This window comes from Microcaecilia unicolor, chromosome 1 (genome assembly GCF_901765095.1).
Source record: "Microcaecilia unicolor chromosome 1, aMicUni1.1, whole genome shotgun sequence".
Lineage (NCBI taxonomy): Eukaryota > Metazoa > Chordata > Amphibia > Gymnophiona > Siphonopidae > Microcaecilia > Microcaecilia unicolor.
Window position 1 is genome coordinate 310,212,497 of NC_044031.1, and position 17,686 is coordinate 310,230,182.

The window sequence follows — 17,686 nt, forward strand, 5'->3', positions numbered from 1 at the left end:
GGGCTGCAGCAGCCTGACAGTACTTCCTGTTTAGCGAGCGGTACCTGCGGTTAGTAAAAGGGGTCCTACATGTTCTAGAGCGTAACTGCAAAGGGGGCGTTCCCATGGGTGGGTCGTGGGTGTTACTACTATTTCAGTGCACGCTGTACAGAACAGTTGCATTTACTACTACTATAAATCATTTCTACATGCCCAACTGTTGACTTTAGGTGCCAGCATCTACACCAACCATAGACACGGCATAAGTGGTCGCGCTTAAAGTTTGGTGTACAACTGTGAACTTACACTAATATTTTAAGCAGATTTGGTGCCCAACTTTGCTTGTTAGAGAATGCTAGCTTAGCAGCCAGGTTTTTGCCACTTTAGGCACCATTAACAGAATTCCCCCCATACTGCATAGGAGTTTAGATGCAGTTGAAATAGTTGAGAGCAATGGCATGCAGATTAAAGGCTAGGAGAGTCTTACTGTATGTGGGAGACAGGAGCCAATCCGGTGTGTCTAGGGATCAAGGAACCCACAGATGAGTGACTGAGTGGGAGGATGCACAATTAAAGAACCAACCAGTGAAAAGAGAAGAAGAGAGAGAAAGGGTTCAATTCCTGTCTCTGAATTGTCTTTTAAGTTTCTGTTTTTGTCTATGAAGTAACAGATGAACTGTTATAATTTTTAATACCCACTAATTTATATTTTTACCCTATCAGTGGAGTGACTGGTCTTTTGCGGAAGTGATCTGAGTGGAGTGGGACTGGAGACACAGCAGGAGGTAAGACATTGTTTGAAACACATAGGGCCATGAAAGTAATCTCACCCTCTGCCCCTCAGAAACCTGACCTATACACACCTGTAACCCTGAGAACTTACCCCAAACCCTAGTCCCTGAGAAGCCAGGCATAGAAAATCTATATCCACATAGGGATGGCACTCACAGACAGCCACCAGCTCACCCCTAATAGTCTCTCCCACACTTCGGTAGACTGAGAGCAGAAAGCTCCAGGTTTCATGACCCCAGGGGAAAGTAGGAGGTTTCTCTCTCCTAGGCTTCTGCTTCCAGCCTGCTGCCCTGTCCATTAGGATACTGCTACGCTGACCACTGCTGGGTCCTATGTGATTAGGAGATCATTCTAAAACTTGGTGTCTAGATATTTGGCAATTTACGCATGAATGTGCAGTAAGCATCATCGGGTATACATATAAAGTATCACATACCATGTAAAATGAGTTTATCTTGTTGGGCAGACTGGATGGACCGTACAGGTCTTTATCTGCCGTCATTTACTATGTTACTATATACATTCTATAAAGTAGCAATGACATGCTGTAGTGCTGAACTGTAAAGGGGGGTATAGACGTGCAGAGCATGGGTGTTTCTCCAAGTTACGCAGAACTTATAGAATACTATATGTGAAGTGCCTCATTTGCCACATCTATGTGCATCCATTTGTAGCTGCCATTGATATAGTGTAAATGGTCGCATCTAAACTTGATGCACAGATGCCATTTTAGAATTAGCACCCAGCACATAGCATTGGTGCATCTAAAAGGAGGCACTGATTTATAGAACTGCTTCCGTAATGCATGGTAAATGTATTTTCTCTGCATGGGAGAGGGAAAGGGGATGGGATTTGATATATTTATTTTATTTATTTTGTTGCATTTGTATCCCACATTTTCCCACCTATTTGCGGGCTCAGTGTGGCTTACAATACATTGTAAATGATGGCAATACGATTTGTTACAACTCAGTTATGGATTACATTATGAGAAGTTATGCGGAGACAAAGTCAAAGTATCATTAAGAGAATAGGACAGAGGAAAAGAACAATGGAACAGTGGAAAGAGACAGCGGGAAACTGATAGGGTAATAGTACATTAGCAAAAGAACATTTGTCACCTTTCGGTGGTTTACATTTGTTATATGCAGGCACTTCTTTTGTCCCTGGGGCAATGGAGGGTTAAGTGACTTGTCCAGAGTCACAAGAAGCTGCTGTGGGAATTGAACCCGGTTCCCCTGGTTCTCAGCCTGCTGCACAAACTATTAAGCTACTGGAAATGCCTCTAAAAGTAATTTGGGCAATGACTGTGTGGTAACTATAAATTTTCATTCTCCCTAAATATTTTCCTTTTCTCCACTAATCACATAATACATTCTTTATCTGCTTCAGGAGAGAAAGAAATCCGTAACGCTACAGACAATTTATTTCTATTTCTGAGTCCAGGTTTTCTATTAGTGCACCTTGCTTTGTCTGAGCAGAAGTACTTGTTCATGCATTGATCCTGTAAGCTCCACGAGTTTTCTAAGGGCAAAGCAGAGTATGTTTTCCCCCTAATACGTAGGGTAATGAAGCTGAAATTATGTCTTTTATTATTCTAGGCAATGCATCCTCTGCATCTTCTATTAAACCTGCAGCCCTCAAATGTTCTGCTTTCTATTTGTTGCTAAACACTTCATTTTGATTCACTCCAATCAGGGATAAAACTAAAAGCTTCAGCAGTTCCCAAATCTATCCTGGAGAACCCCCAGGCAGCCGGTTTTTCAGGATATCCACAATGAATATATATGAGAGAAAGTTGCATGCAGTGGAGACAATGCATACAGTTCTGTTTCATGAATATTCATTGTGGATATCCTGAAAACCCGACTGACTGGGGGTCCCCCAGGACAGGTTTGGGAGCTACTGTTTGATTTACTTCCTGTTGATTCATGCATCATTTAAGCACTTTCTTCCAAAGAGCTTTCTTTGTTTAGACTGTATATTTACATAAAACCTATAAATCACAATAACGTTTTCCTATGAATCTGGACCAAAATTGAACAAAACAGATTTTCATACTAAATTCATGGCTCAAACACAAAATTGAAGAAAAAAATAAAATAAAGTGCTCAACTATGATAAAATGAAATAGGAAAACAGAGTAACACAATAATTGAAGGTAGATAAAGACCCGCATGGTCCATCCAATCTGCCCAACAAGGTGGCCAGAGCCATTCCTGCCACTCTGTGCAGGCCCCAGTCACTCATGCTTAAGCATTGGTTGTCAAGTCTCCACCATGCCAACCATATAGACTGCCAAACATGATGGAGTCTTGGTTATAGCTACACATCATCCCCAAGTATTGCTGACAGTATTCAACTTACCAGTTAAGATGTCTTCCCCTCTCCACAGCGCTGCACAGGACCCTCACTTGCAGCATGTGACAATAAAGTGATCTACAACCCTGGAGTTGCCAAATCTTCTTCATTTTTTTACCATTGCAAGCGACGTGACCATATCACACCATTTTTGCAAAACCTTCATTGGCTACCAGTACAATTCAGGACTAAATTTAAAACTCTATGTCTGATCTTCAAGGCCCTGAAAGGAAATGGCCCTGAGTACCTGAAAAATAGGATGATCCTTCACACACCACCAAGGACACTAAGGTCCTCCCAAGGACTTTCACTAATCACACCCTCTCCAAAAGACATTACACGATGTGATACCCGCAAGCAAGCCTTCTCCGGAGTAGCCCCCACATTCTGGAATGCACTGCCTGAAAGGCTGCGCTTAATACAAGATTATCTCTACTTCAGGAAGCAGGTGAAAGCTTGGCTCTTCAACCAAGCCTTTATTGGAAGAAGTAACTAACTCGTTAGTCTCACTCACACACACAAGAAGTACTCAGGCTGCATATACTGCAGCAGGACATGTTTATCCACTCCTACCCTTGCTGAGATAACATTTAACCATTTCTCTGACCTCATGTGCAACTTTCTTTAAATCATTCACCTTACTTTCTAACTCTTCCTACTTTCTTACCCTTCTATATGTTACATCTTCGCTATCACATATAGAGGCATATTTTCAAAGCACTTAGCCTTCCAAAGTTACATAGAAACCTATGGAACTTTGGAAGGCTAAGTGCTTTGAAAATATGCCTCATAACGTTCTATTATGTATTGTGCTGACATTGTAAGTAGTATACCATGCCATACTTTGTATTGTTTTTGAATATTTTTACTGTTGTAATTGTCTATTGCTCATGTTTGATCTATTCTTACTATACACCGCCTTGAGTGAATTCCTTAAAAAAGGCGGTAAATAAATCCTAATAAATAAATAAATACATTTATGGGATACAGATCGTAGAAGTCTGTCCAGCATTGGCCTTAGTTCCCCCATGCTGGATTTGGTGAATCTTCTTCAGTCTTTTGCCATTTGCAGGATGCAGACTGTAGAAGTCCGTTCAGCATTGCCTTGGTTCCCCCTACGCTGGAGTTGCCGAATCTTCTTGAGGATTGTCAACCTCTTCGACTCACCCAATACCAGTGGACTGCCTGCTCATAAACTGGACTATAAAACTGAACATCTGACTCACTAAAGCTCTTACATAATCTCTTTATCACTTTTGTTGCAGACTAGGATCATTTCCTAGGGGCAGTGCTGACTCTAGGGGATGGTGAGGGAGGGAGCCCAGAAGAAGAAGGGTCATTCCCTGAAAGACTGAAGATCAAGGGAAGAGAAGATAGTCCAGGGTGCCCTAATGAATAGGAAATGATGTTAGATGGTGGTGGGGGGGGGGGGGGGGGGAGGTGAAGCTATGATGGCAGCATTGAGGCTTCTAAAGCCTTGACTGCCCCTTCCCCGTTCAAGGGAGTGGTGGGATCAGATTTCATCCACAATAACATACAGATTTTAAAGAAACACAGCGTTCATACAAGTTGCACTGCTATTCTTTTCTTACTTGTTGAAGTGTTTTAATCCATTTTACCATAGACACTGAAAGGGCAATACTGCCGTTAGATGCCCCTTTGTGCTCATATGTGTGCTAAAAGTAGTGGTTACGTGCTGTAGCTTGCTAAACACTTTTTTCTATTGGTGCATGTAAGTGGTATGGCACACAAAAGCAAGGCGGAATACACATGGGTGGGTTGTGGGCTCTTCCTTCAGTACGGTGTGTAACTTATAAATACTGTATATTACATGTACCTTTGCCACATTTAGGTGTGCTCAGTTATGTCAGCTCTATAGCTAGTGTAACAGTCTGCCCATCCATGCCATCTACTCTCCCTATCACTCCCTTACAGATCTTATGTCCCAGGTTCTCTCAAATTCAGATACTGCTTTTGTCTCCACCACTTCCACCGGGAGGCTGTTCCGCGAATTCATCACCCTTTCAAAGAAGTAGTTCCTCAGGTTACTTCTGAGTCTGTCCCCTTTCACCTTCATCCTATGTCCCCTCGCTCCAAAGCTTCCTTTCAATTGAAAGAGACTCTCCTCCTGTATATTTATGCCACATAGGAAATGTCTCCATCATATCTCCCCTCTCCCACCTTTCTTCCAAAGTATGCATAATGGAATGTGGGGGTCCAGCTGTTGTTCTAGAACGGGTTCTCATTGTGTGACATTGGGGTGTCCAACAGGAGGTGCCCACTTTTACAACTGCCACCCGAGAGGTTAATTTTATAACAGATTGCCTAAACTGTGTGACAGACATATACCTAAACTATACCAATTTTCTACAGGAAGGTATGCCCATATTTTCCCTTTGAAAATTATCGCTATATACTCGCATATTGAATTGATATCTGCTTTTTGGTGTACACAAATTTCCCAGTTTACTTATAAATAGGGCTTTCAGTTCTATGGATTTACTAACTGTAAATGTAGGTGTTTAATTTTAAGGGTTTTTTTTTAAAGAAAACATTACGTTTATTCACAGCTCGTAAAGTAACTGGAATCAGGAGGGTGAACTTAGGAGAGATGACTTCAGCAAGAGCAGCGCAGGTGGTGAGAAATGTTTGTTCTTGCGGGAGGTTTGGGTCCAGGCTCAGGAAACAGGCATCCAGCGGTGGCGGTGGGAAGAAGCGTCTCCCAGTGAAACATCTAGGACTCCTCGGGCTTGTCAAGGGGCGGCCCACAGCGCTGCAGAATATTCTCAGATTGAAGCAGACCCGGGCCTTGCTCTTATTCTCAGCCACGGTGAAGTAGTTGAGCAGGCCAAAGTAGCCCATGTAAGAGCAGTAGGAGACTCGGTGCTGGTTCACCAGCCATTCCCACTTGGTGGTGTCGGCGTGGTCAATTCCGATGTACTTGGACTGCAGGTGCTCAAGCTGGCTGTGGATGGTGTAACGGTCCATCATGGCACCGAGCTTAGCTGTCTCCGTATCAGAACTGCAAGACGGAGAGAAGCCTTCAAGCTGGACTGCGTAGGAGTAGAATTAATGTGTCTAATAAAAACAATTTCCCTTTTATATTTCTTTTTATATTTCAATATTTTTATTATACATTTCATGTATACACCAAGAACACCTCTTGTACAACTTAGGAGAACAGTACACACACTTTTATACAAACACAACCCCCAATTCAGAATCCCGCCTCCTACTTTAGTCCCCATCAAGGCTGACCAAACCACACTCCTGGGAAAAGAATAATGAAAAAAACCCCCCTTACCAAAAAGGGAGACAAAAATAAACCCGACTCTGAAGGGAGATGCGGGAGATTATTATACTTGAGGTGCTGATCTCATCTCAGCTCCAGGTGATAGAGGAGGAACCCCCTCGCCCCCCCTGGAGTCCAGGAACGCTTTCAACTGCATAGGTTCAAAAAACACATATTTTACAGCCTCCATCTTTACTACACATTTGCAGGGATAATTGAGCCAAAACAGGCCCCCCAACTGAAACACAGTAGGCCGCAGCTTAAGAAAAGCTTGCCGCCTCTTCTGTGTTACCTTGGTCACATCAGGATACATCCTAACTTGAACATTCAAAAACTTTTCCTTCCGACATTTAAAGAACAACTTCAAAATCCGGTCTCTATCAAAATGAGAAACAAATGTCACAATAAGAGTGTCTCGCTCCTGCCGCCCCTCTTCGCCCTCCAGCTCCCTGATAAAGTCCAAGGTGTCAAACCGCACAGCAGACTCTCCAACACCAGCCTGCTCGCCATGCGCCACCCGCCTAAAAGGCTGCAAGTAATATATCTGCGAGATTGGCGGGCATGCCAGTTCCGGCACCTTTAACACTTCCAAGAGATATTTTTTAAAAGTCAGAATCGGTGCAGTCAGTTGTTGTTTAGGAAAATTTATCACTCGCAGAGTATTAGCCCTCTGCCGATTTTCAAGAGCCTCAATCTTCCCATGCAACCATTTATTTTCTTTAATCATGGAAGCTTGCACCGATTGCACTGACTTAATGGCCACCTCATGGGCCTCAGATCTTTCTCCAACCACCTTCAATTGCTGTCCCATATTTGAAACAGTCTCAATTGGGAGCTGAGAGGCTTGTGACAAAAGCAACATTTTCTTAGAAAGAGAAGTTTCCAATGTCAACAACGCCTCCCATATAGTTTCCAAAGTAAAGTTCGGCGGTTTAGGCAAGAGTGAAGACTTACACAATTCTTCAGCACTCCTCTCAGATCCCAGGGGGAAACTGGCCTCCTCCTCCAGCCGTCTGCCCTCCGGAGCACCGCCTCCCTGCACACTGAACCTTCTCCCTTCCGGAATATGCTGCTCTCTCCTATCTGGTCCAGGTCCTGTCCCAGGGCCCTCCGCCCCCTCCTCGGAGGCCAGGAGACCCTGTCCGTCTGCTGCTCGCACCGACGCCGGCATGGGAGGCGGTTCCCTCACCTCCGGGCTGAGCTCCGTCTCTAGCGGCAGGGACGCTTCGCCTCTCTCCGCCCCTCCCGACAACAAGGCTCCCGAGCTCAGCTGACTTCCTCCCACTACAACGAAGCGATCCATCGCGCCTGAAGCGGGTCCCGCGGGCGCCGCAGAACCAGGCACCCGCTTGCCTTTTCGCTTCGGCATTCCTCCAGGTAAATATATTTAGGCAAACAAAAACGCCTCTGAGCTGCCTCGCTGCTCTCCCTTCAGGCCGCCATCTTGGTCACAAAAATCTCTTATATTTCTTTTTAATTCCTCCTCACAGTCCGTTTATAGTTTATTTTTAAGTTAATGAAGTGCTTTGGGAGGATAGCAAAATTCTCTGCATATTGATAGTTTCACATGGTAAAATTAAAGTTTAGCCACATTCTTGAGTGGTTGCCATTTTTCACATGCCTTTATGAAAAATTTAAACTGATATTCATTCTCTTGCTCTCTGTTTCTGTCCCCTCATCATCTTCAGCAATCATTTTATTTCATTCCTGTTATTAGTTCCAACTGTCAGACTCACCACCCAGTGTCTCTAAATCTCAACTATCTCCCCCCAATCCCCAGCAGTCTCCCTTTCTCAATCCACCATCTCGTCTGTCTCTCTCTTTCTCATCCTCTGCCCCCAGAAGACTCTCCCTTTCTTTCATAGCCTTCCATCTTCAACAACTTTCCTCTTTCTCAATCCCCTCTGGTATTCACAAGTCTCAGCTCCCTACCTCCCAACAAGCCAGCCACCTACTACCTCCCAGGTACCCCTCAGCTAGCCAGAGGGCTTGATACCTCTCCTTCACATTTATTACTACTGCTTCCCAAGAGCTCCTCTGCTGTCTTCAATGCACAACTCTCAGTAAATCTGAGCCATGCAGGGTATGAACTCCCAGCTAGCCTTGTGGTCTCAGGTCTTGCAAGACTTGAGGTGGTTAAACCAATACAGGATTTTTTGCACCATGGGGCTCAAGCCTACTGAAAGCCGTACAATGAAGACAGCAGAGAAGCTCTTTTTTTCTTCAGCAGAAGCAGCTGGAAGAAAGGGGGAAAGAGGCAGGTCCCACTCTGATGATGTCATCCAGGTGTGACAGCATCAGTTGGATGGTGCCATTGGATTGTTCAAGGAAGAATGATTTGGGGGGTTTTCCAGTTATAACTGAAAACCAGAAGCCCTATTTATAAAATATTAAATCCAAACTCGGCCCCAATCCCTATCTTAGTAATGCCTCTGTTATTTGTATACAAATTTGTGTGTATACAGATGGTATGTGCATATTTTTAGCCACATATACTCTGGACAGTTTTATAAAAGGTCATTTCTGAATGTAAAAACACTATTTTACCAGAAATGCTTTTTGAAATTATTTATTTTCAGCTTAATGTTTTAAAGCATTGGGGACTCAGGGGCCCTTTTCCAAGCTGTGGTAAAAATGGCCCTGCGGTAGCAGTGGTGGCCGTTTTTGCTGCATGCCAGAGCCCTTTTTACTGCAGCAGATAAAAAGCTTGAAAAAACATGACCATGCAGTAAGCTTGCATTTACCATGTGGCCATGTGTGTATGTGGGGGGGAGGGGGTGCACTGACTGCTACCCATTGAGGTGGCGGTAAGGGCTCCTGCGCTACCCCGGCGGTAACCAGCAGCATGCGGTACTGCCCAATTACTGCTGGGTAACCTCCTGCAGTATATATATATTTTTAATCCAGCAGCGCCAGAAATGCCGCAGGCTGGAGGCGAAACTACCGCCGGGTGCCACATTGGGACAACAGTAGTTCCAGGTTGCTGCGTGGCAACCCTTTAATAAAAGGGTCTCTACATTCAGTAAATAGTACCCAAATTTGAGCACTGGAAAAAATATGTGCCGAATGCTATTCTATAAATTGAGCTTCAAACTGAGCACCGTCTATAGAATATCGCACAGCACTGGGATTCATGCCCAACTTTTTAGAAATCAATCTCTTCCAGTCATTAAGGATCGCCAACTACAACAACATTTGAAAATAACTGGCTACATCACTGCAGGCACTTCCCCTTTCTCTGTGTTAACTAAAGAAGGAAAGGTCAGTTCTCTGTAGCAGCTTGAAGCATAAACATGTGCCACCTGCTGGCCAAACTAGAGAAATAAATTGCAGGAAAACATCAAAATAATTATCACAGGCTTAAAACACACTGTTCTGTCACAATCTGGAAAAATCCATTAAACATATAGTTTTGCACATTTTGCTTTTGAAAACAATTCATGAGATGTCTCTGTGGTTTTATGGACTTGCGAAAATATATTCACACATTCTTATTGGACACTTTTCTCCCACAAATAATATGACTCAGAAGTGTCCAACCACGGCACCCTGGTGGAGAATCCAAGATGGCCGCACACAACTAGCAGTGCTGAGGATCCTTGTTACCTTCGAGCAAAAATGCCGAAAAGAAGAGGCAAGGCAGTGGTTCAGGCTCTCCCAACGCCTGCCTCCTTACCTGTTGGCCCCATGGACCGATTTGCGAGGACCTCAGGGCAGGGTAGAGTAGTCGGGAGCGGATCCTTAGGAGACACTGGCATGATGGAGGACTCTTCAGCATCTCCAGGACTGGATACAAAGTTGAGCCCCGACTTAAGAGTCCCTCCCCCACAGCCCATGCGGGCGAGCTCTCCCACCAAGGGAGCGAACTCTCAGACGCCGGAAGGCGTAGTTGGAGTGATTTCGAGAGAAGCCCAGAGAGAACAGACCGAGAGGGAGATAAGGGGAAGTTTTCTCTCCCCAGAAGAAGGCAGCCCGTTGACAGAAGGCGTGGGTCAAGAAGCCACAGGTACAGAAATGAAAACAGAGCAATTGAATATTTCCCTATTACTGCAGAAACCACCAGAGGTAACTCTGGATTCCCTGTGGGACCTGGTAGCAAAAATGGTTCAATACCAAATACAGCAAACTAATTTATTATCTCAAAAAGTCAATAAGATTGAAAAGACCTTTGAGAAAAATGAAAATGATATAAAGCTTTGTTCTGAAAAGGTTGATATGTTAGAAGAAAAAGTTCTGAATATTGGAAATGTTCAAACAGCTATGATTAAGGACATATCTAATTTAAGGAACAAAATGGAAATTTATGATAATTATATGAGAAGATATAATTTGAGATTTATAAATTTTCCTAGACTTAAAATGATAAGTCCGTTGGAGATGATAAAAAGATATTTTAAAGAAATTTTGGAGATTCCTGAAGAAAACTTACCACCTTTATCCCAGACTTATTATGTTCCACAAAAAGTACAGGAATCGGTATTGCATCATCAAACATCCTTGGACATTACAAATCTTTTGGAGACATCAGATACTGAACAAGCCACCGCTGCAACATTAGTTGTCACGGTGGCTTTATTTCCAGACAAGCAATGGCTGTTCAAAATGTTTTTTAAACATAAGGACAAGCCATTTTTGGGTTTAAAGATACTTTTGTTTCCGGATGTCTCAAAAGAAACACAAAAGAAACGTAAACAATTTTTGATATTGAAACCTGAAGTATTGCGACTAGGTGGAACATTTTTTCTTTGCTTTCCTTGTAAATGCATAGTATTATATAAAGATTATAAATATGTTTTCATGGAGCCATCGCAATTAACAACTTTTGTGGCCTCTAAGAAAGTTGAAGGAACAAAATAATATAAACCTTGCTATATATCTACTAGTTGTTAAAATTCCTTAAAGTTGTTTTCTTTTAAATCCTCCCGTTTAAAGGATCTCTCTCTAGTATAATGTGGACTTGAGTGTTTCAAGATATTATGTAATTACTTCGAATATTCCTAAATTAACACTTTCCAATCAAGTGTAACTCCTTGAATAATTGTTTATGTATAAAAATTAAAAAAAAAAAAAAAAAGAAGTGTCCAACCACATCCACAAACAAGAGTTAAGCAACTCCATTGTGCTGCCAACCAGGAGCTTGGACACTTGGTTCTACTGACAGTTATATAGGCCTCAGCCTTTCCCTCACCTGTAAGCCAGAAATCTAATGGCCTTTCTGTATGCTGATAAACACAGAGCCAAGTGTCCCATTCTATATCTGCCATCAGGAAGTTAGTATTGTAACACCATACCAGCAACAGAGGACAAACACATTTACTTCACTTATTGTCAGAGCTCTAGTACCCTTCCACATGCTGGCAATCAGAAGTTGGAAAGTATCCTGTCACTTTAATCACATATTTAAGGTCCTCTCATACCAGCATATGCAGAAAATCTTCCCCAAAAATACAGTTCAGAAGCAAACTAAATTAACATCACATTATTTTGGAGATCAGGGAAAGTGACGGATACATGCTATTGTCAGTTTGACCTATTAGCAGGTATGGGGGGAGAGAGAGAGAGACAACCCCCCTCCTTCCAGAACGTTTTCGGCCACAGTTCTGCATTTTGGCCACTACAGATTGATGGAGTCATCCGAGCAGACAATGATACAGTGCCAGTGGGCTTTCTGTGGGCATTAAGAGTTACAATAGTAAAGTACAAAATGATGTGCATGCATTATGCTGATCTTTCTGAAACATTCTTTTTTTGTGTGAAAGATGTTTTTTTTATCTCTCTGGGAACAAGGAAAAGGGCATTTGGCCCTCCAAGACCCATCTTTAAGTTGACGCATGGTGGTGTGATTCATCCTTCTCATCTGTGCTGCAACATTCTCTCAGTGTCAGAGCTTTCAAACCTTTGAGGCTTAAGAGCTGCTAGGCTTGGCTGTGCCCTCCATGCTTTCCATAGATCTCGCATGTCAGGCAGCAAAGGCCATTCAAAGAAATAATACTTTTTTTTTTTACACACATTCCTCAGCCGACAGCCATACGCTTTTGCTGCAGTTTCTTTTCCTATTGCTGCAGTGTTGAGGTCTTGTGTGTGCGTGCATTTAACAGAAATGATCTCCTGTGCAGCCAGGTTCCTCATCTTGTACAAACCTTCTAGTAAGGTCTCTGAAATAAAGAGCTAACTAATATCAGATCAGGGGCAAATTCTAGAAATATTATTTAGTCAGTGCATAATTAAACAGTGGTATTTGCTGCCAGTTACTGTGGTTGAGGCTATTTCTTTAGGTGAGTTTAAAAAGGTTTGGATAAAGTTCTAGAAGATGAGTCCATTAACCACTATTTAGTTGGATATCCTAGGTGTCTGCTTCTCCTGCTTCTGGGAGTGTGCAGCATGGACTGGACTTTCCAATTTGGGATCTGGCAGGAACTTTCAAAGGACCTGGACTAGCTACTGTCAGAGAATGGATGATGGAGCAAAGGACCATCAGTTTGACCCAGCATGGCATGTCTAATGTTCTTGTTTGTTCTTCTTTTCCTCTTCAAGGTTCCTATGACTTGAGTTTGTTCCCTGGCATCTGCAGCGTCACTGAAAGCCCTTGGGCAGGACACCTGTTTCACTCCTGGTGCTTTCCATCTACTAACTGCCCTTTCTCTCTCACAACAAGCTATGGCTTTTCTATAGCACTGCTAGCCACACCCAGCACTGCGCAGGTATACATAACAGATAGTCCTTGTTCCAAGGGACTTGCAAGTACTTGAAACAGACTAGACAACTAAACTTCTAGTAATCACTTGATTGTCACAATCAGCATGCTTAAAGAGTGAGACTACGATCTGGAAGTGTCAGGGGTTTTGGACTGAAAAAGTAACCTGGAAGAGACACCTGCTCCCAGGCAAACCTGTCCAAGATCTTTTCTTCAGGCAGCAGGCCGCTCACCTGCGCAACCTAACCTCTAAGCTAAACTATATTTTCCTGCATATTACAGTACAAAACTGTCTCCATGAGTCACAGGGCTGACCTTCTACCATTTTGTGTACAGTACACCTGGATGAAGAAACTGTCTTATGGCACGGCAGTGATTCTGTAATCTCATCAACTATTAAAGTTACATTAAGGTTCCTTACCACAAAAAATATATACCTTTATTTATCTGTTAACTTCCAGCTACTCAGTATTAGGCATCCATCTTGACAAACCTCTTAAGTGCTGAGAACCCTCATTCACAGGCACACAGGAGGAAGTGGAGAAGGAAGCTCATTTGTCATATCTATGCCCTTCCATCCCCAGCCTGGCCACTGCTGCAGTGATCCCCTTAGTGGCTGGTAAAAATACATTTTTGGCCTTATACTCAATAGAAGTCATTCATTCGTTGGCAGTGGGTGAACATGCAACTTCACTATGTATAGATTTTAGAAACTGATATGGATAGTATTGGGCTATTACTATCTACAAAAAGAAGAGGTTGGGTTTAGAGAAGGGCGAGTATGGCCCTGGAAAATTAAATGAATAGCAGCAATATTCTACCACTATCCAAAAAAAATGTACACATAGTTTAGGCCTGCTGAAGAGCGAGTCTAAACTAAATGGATTGTGCTGGTATAGTGACCACACTATACATATGCCTATATGCTGAATATACTATTATGCTAAGCATCTGTACTTAAATTACTGTGGTTGTCACACCGGCTGAAAACCCAGTCCTTCGTATTAGTTGTAAGGTGTCACTGTAGAACAACAGCAGCCAAGCTCTTTCCCTTACTGGGATTGTTGTGGACCTTACTTCTGCAGAACCTCCCTGTTCCGGTCAGGAACCTGGTCTGGAACTGAATCTAAGGTTTCCACTAGGACATCAGAACAGCCCTAGAGTTATCGACAAATTAAAATTAATTTGATAACTTAATCATAAATTGATACTCTCCATATAGGTGCCTCCTTCCTCCCCTCTTTTATTTGACTTTACTGGGTAAAGAAGAAGAGGTATCTAATGGGAGCCATTCATACTTTAAAAATTTATAACAATTCTTCTGGTAAAACCAGCAATTTGCTTTCATGGTTTAGTTTGATGTAACCCTTCAATGTATTAATGTAAATATAGGTCTATCCCAATTAGCTCCATTTTCTCAGTACAGGTTGATCCTATTGAGTTTTACGCCATGATTTGTCTACAAACAACAGAAATATTACCCTAAGCAAACAAGATAGGAAGAGCTGGTCCTGAAAACATGGAGTCAGTTACAATCCTAAATTCCCAGTGGAAGTGCTGAGACAGGATTTGGTACTGCTGGAAAGGAATCTGCCCTTGTGAGTATTATTTACTTGATGGGAATTATCTTAAAACTTGGGGAAAGAGAGATTTAGATTAAATTGATTAATTCTGTGCCTATTTAAAGTTCAGTGTTCATTTATATTGTCATTTAGCCATAGCTTAGCTGCAAAAACTTTCTGTTCAGTGTTTGATTCCCTTCCACCCACCTCAGGCGCAGTCTTTGATTTATAGGCTGTTAAGCCAGTTAAGGGGATAGAAGGGAAAGTTTTCACCTGAAGGTTTAATTGGAGTATCTTCATCAGAAGTGAGGTCCTTGCAGTTCATCTCAAAGCAAACATACAATAAATAGCATACAATATACCTATAAACTTAAGGGACTTTATATTAGTTTAACTATTCCTACTCCCTTTAAATAACTAACCAACTCACCAGCACTAAGATGCACACTGCAGCCAGCAGTGAGATGGGGGCTATCCAGGTTTTTTTTGTTTTTGTTTGTTTTTTTGCAGTGAGTACCACATGTAGTAACATAGTAGATGATGGCAGATAAAGACCTGTAGTGTCCATCCAGTCTGCCCAACAAGATAAACTCATTACATAAGGTACATAAGGTATGATATGATACTTCATATGTATACCTGATCTTGATTTGTCCTTGCCATTTTCAAGGCATAGACTTTAGAAATCTGCTCGGCACTGTCCTTGTTCTAAAACTTCTGAAATTGTCATTGAAGCCCCTGAAAAGCCCCACTCCAGCCCATCCAAATCTGTTCAGCCATGATCAGGGAACAGATGTTAGCCCAGCACTGGCCTTGTTCTCAAACTTCTGAAGCTGGATCTGTCCAGCCATGATTAGGGCACAGACCATAGAAGTCTGTCTAGCACTGGCTTTGCCACTTAATCACCACTAAGCTTCTTTGGATCCATTCCTTCTAAACAGGATTCTTTTGTGTTTATCCCATCCATTTTTGAATTATGTTACTATTTTCATCTCCACCACCTACTGTTAGAGGATATTCCAGTTATCTACCACCCTCTCCATGAAAAAGTGCTTCCTGACATTATGCCTGAGTTGGCCCCCCTTCAACCTCAATTCATGTCCTCCAGTTCTATCATCTTCCCATCTCTGGAAAAGGTTTGTTTGTAGATTAATACCTTTCAAATATTTGAATGTATCATATCACTCCTGTTTCTCCTTTCCTCCAGGGTGTACATGTTCAGGTCATGAAGTCTGTCCTCATATGTCTTCCTACACAAATCCCATACCATTTTCATCACTTTTCTTTGAACCTCTTCAAGTCTTTTTACATCTTTATCAAGATAAGGCCTCCAAAACTGAACACAATACTCCGTGGGGCCTCACCAAAGACTAGTACACGGGCATCAACACTTCCTTTCTTCTGCTGGTTATACCCCTCTCTATGCAGCCTAGCATCCTTTTGGCCAATGCCACTGACTTGTCGCATTGTTTTGTCACCTTCATATCCTCAGATACCATCACCCCAAGGTCCCTCTCCTGATCCAAGCTTATCAATCTCTCCCTTCCTATCTGGTACATCTCCTTTGGATTTCTGCACCCTAAGTGCATCTCTCTGCACTTCTTGGCATTAAATTTTAACTAATTGCTATCAAAATTCATGGCTCCTGATATCAAACTAGAGTTACTAACATAAATCCCAATAATTTAGATTATAAGCAAAATATTCTTGAATAAAGTACAAATTATCTATTATAGACATATTAAAACATTCATTCATTCCCAATCACTCCAACAATGGATCACACAGAATACTTAATATTGATTTTTACAAATGCTTGTTTGGCTCTTTAAACCAGGGTATCCACTCTATTGGCTATCTTCGTGTCATCCGCAAAAAGGCAAACTTCTCGTTCTAATGCTTCAGCAATGTCTCTCACAAATATATTAAACAGAATCAAACCCATTACCGACCCCTGATGTACCTCACCTTCCTTTCTTCTGAGCAGATTTGCATTTGAAAAAAAGAGATCAAGATCACATGATCGACCTGATTCTGCATGGTTAAATTAGAGTCTAACAATACTCCTAAATTCCGTAGAGACGGTTTAATCTTTAAATCTTTAAAAATGATGGCAAGGAAGGATTTAACTGTCAATCCACAAACATCACGTTAGTTTCTGACAGATTTAATGCTAATTTACACTAATGTATCCCATCAATAATTTCATCCAATGATTCCAGCAGCTCTTGTACATTTTCTTTAATAGGGAAGAAAAATTGGAAGTCATCGTCATAAATTCTGAAAGACACCCCCAAATCCTGAAGTACTACATTCAGGGAAGACATATACAAATGAAACAGTAATGTTGATAGCACTGGTCCCTATGTTTTTCAGACATAGAGTCATGAATGTTTACTAAAAATGATCTTCCTTGTTGATAAGACTCAAACCACTGCAGGATCTTTCCTCTAAAACCTATCTGGTACAATTAAGTACATAAGTACATTGCTATACTGGGACAGACCAAAGGTCCATCAAGCCCAGCATCCTGTATCCAACAGTGGCCAATCCAGGTCACAAATACCTGGCAAGATCCCAAAAAAGTACAATACAATTTATGCTGCTTATCCCAGAAATACTGCCAAACAACGCAGCTGAACTCTACTTAATATAGCTAATAACAACAAAAGAAAAGAAAGTAGAGTGCTAAGGGAGAATCCAATGGTGGAGATTGCAGGCAAAGTCTCATAAACAAGCAGCAATACTTTTCAAACTTCTTTTGTGCTGCTTTCGATGTAATCATAGACTCATGCCCGCCCTCCTACCATAATTAGAGCTATCAACCACGCTAATTTTCTAACTTTTTATATCTTTTTTCTTGTATGGTTTATATTGTTTTATCAGGCGTGCTCTTTAGCTCTCACAATATATACTTGCTAGAGATGGCTTAAGTATTTTAAGACTTTTTTTTTATTTGTACCCCGCGCTTTCCCACTCATGGCAGGCTCAATACGGTTTAGGTAC

The 17,686-nt window shown here is 42.0% G+C and overlaps 2 protein-coding genes across 2 annotated transcripts in view; both read right to left on the reverse strand.

Moving 5' to 3' along the window:
* The window catches only part of LOC115477442 (GRB2-related adapter protein 2-like), a 147,682-nt gene that overhangs the window by 57,113 nt on the left and 72,883 nt on the right, over positions 1–17,686 (reverse strand).
* On the reverse strand, positions 5,867–6,123 carry LOC115473403 (splicing factor 3B subunit 5-like). The gene is given in 2 exon segments (XM_030208343.1): positions 5,867–5,922; positions 5,925–6,123. Coding segments are annotated over 2 exon segments (255 nt in total).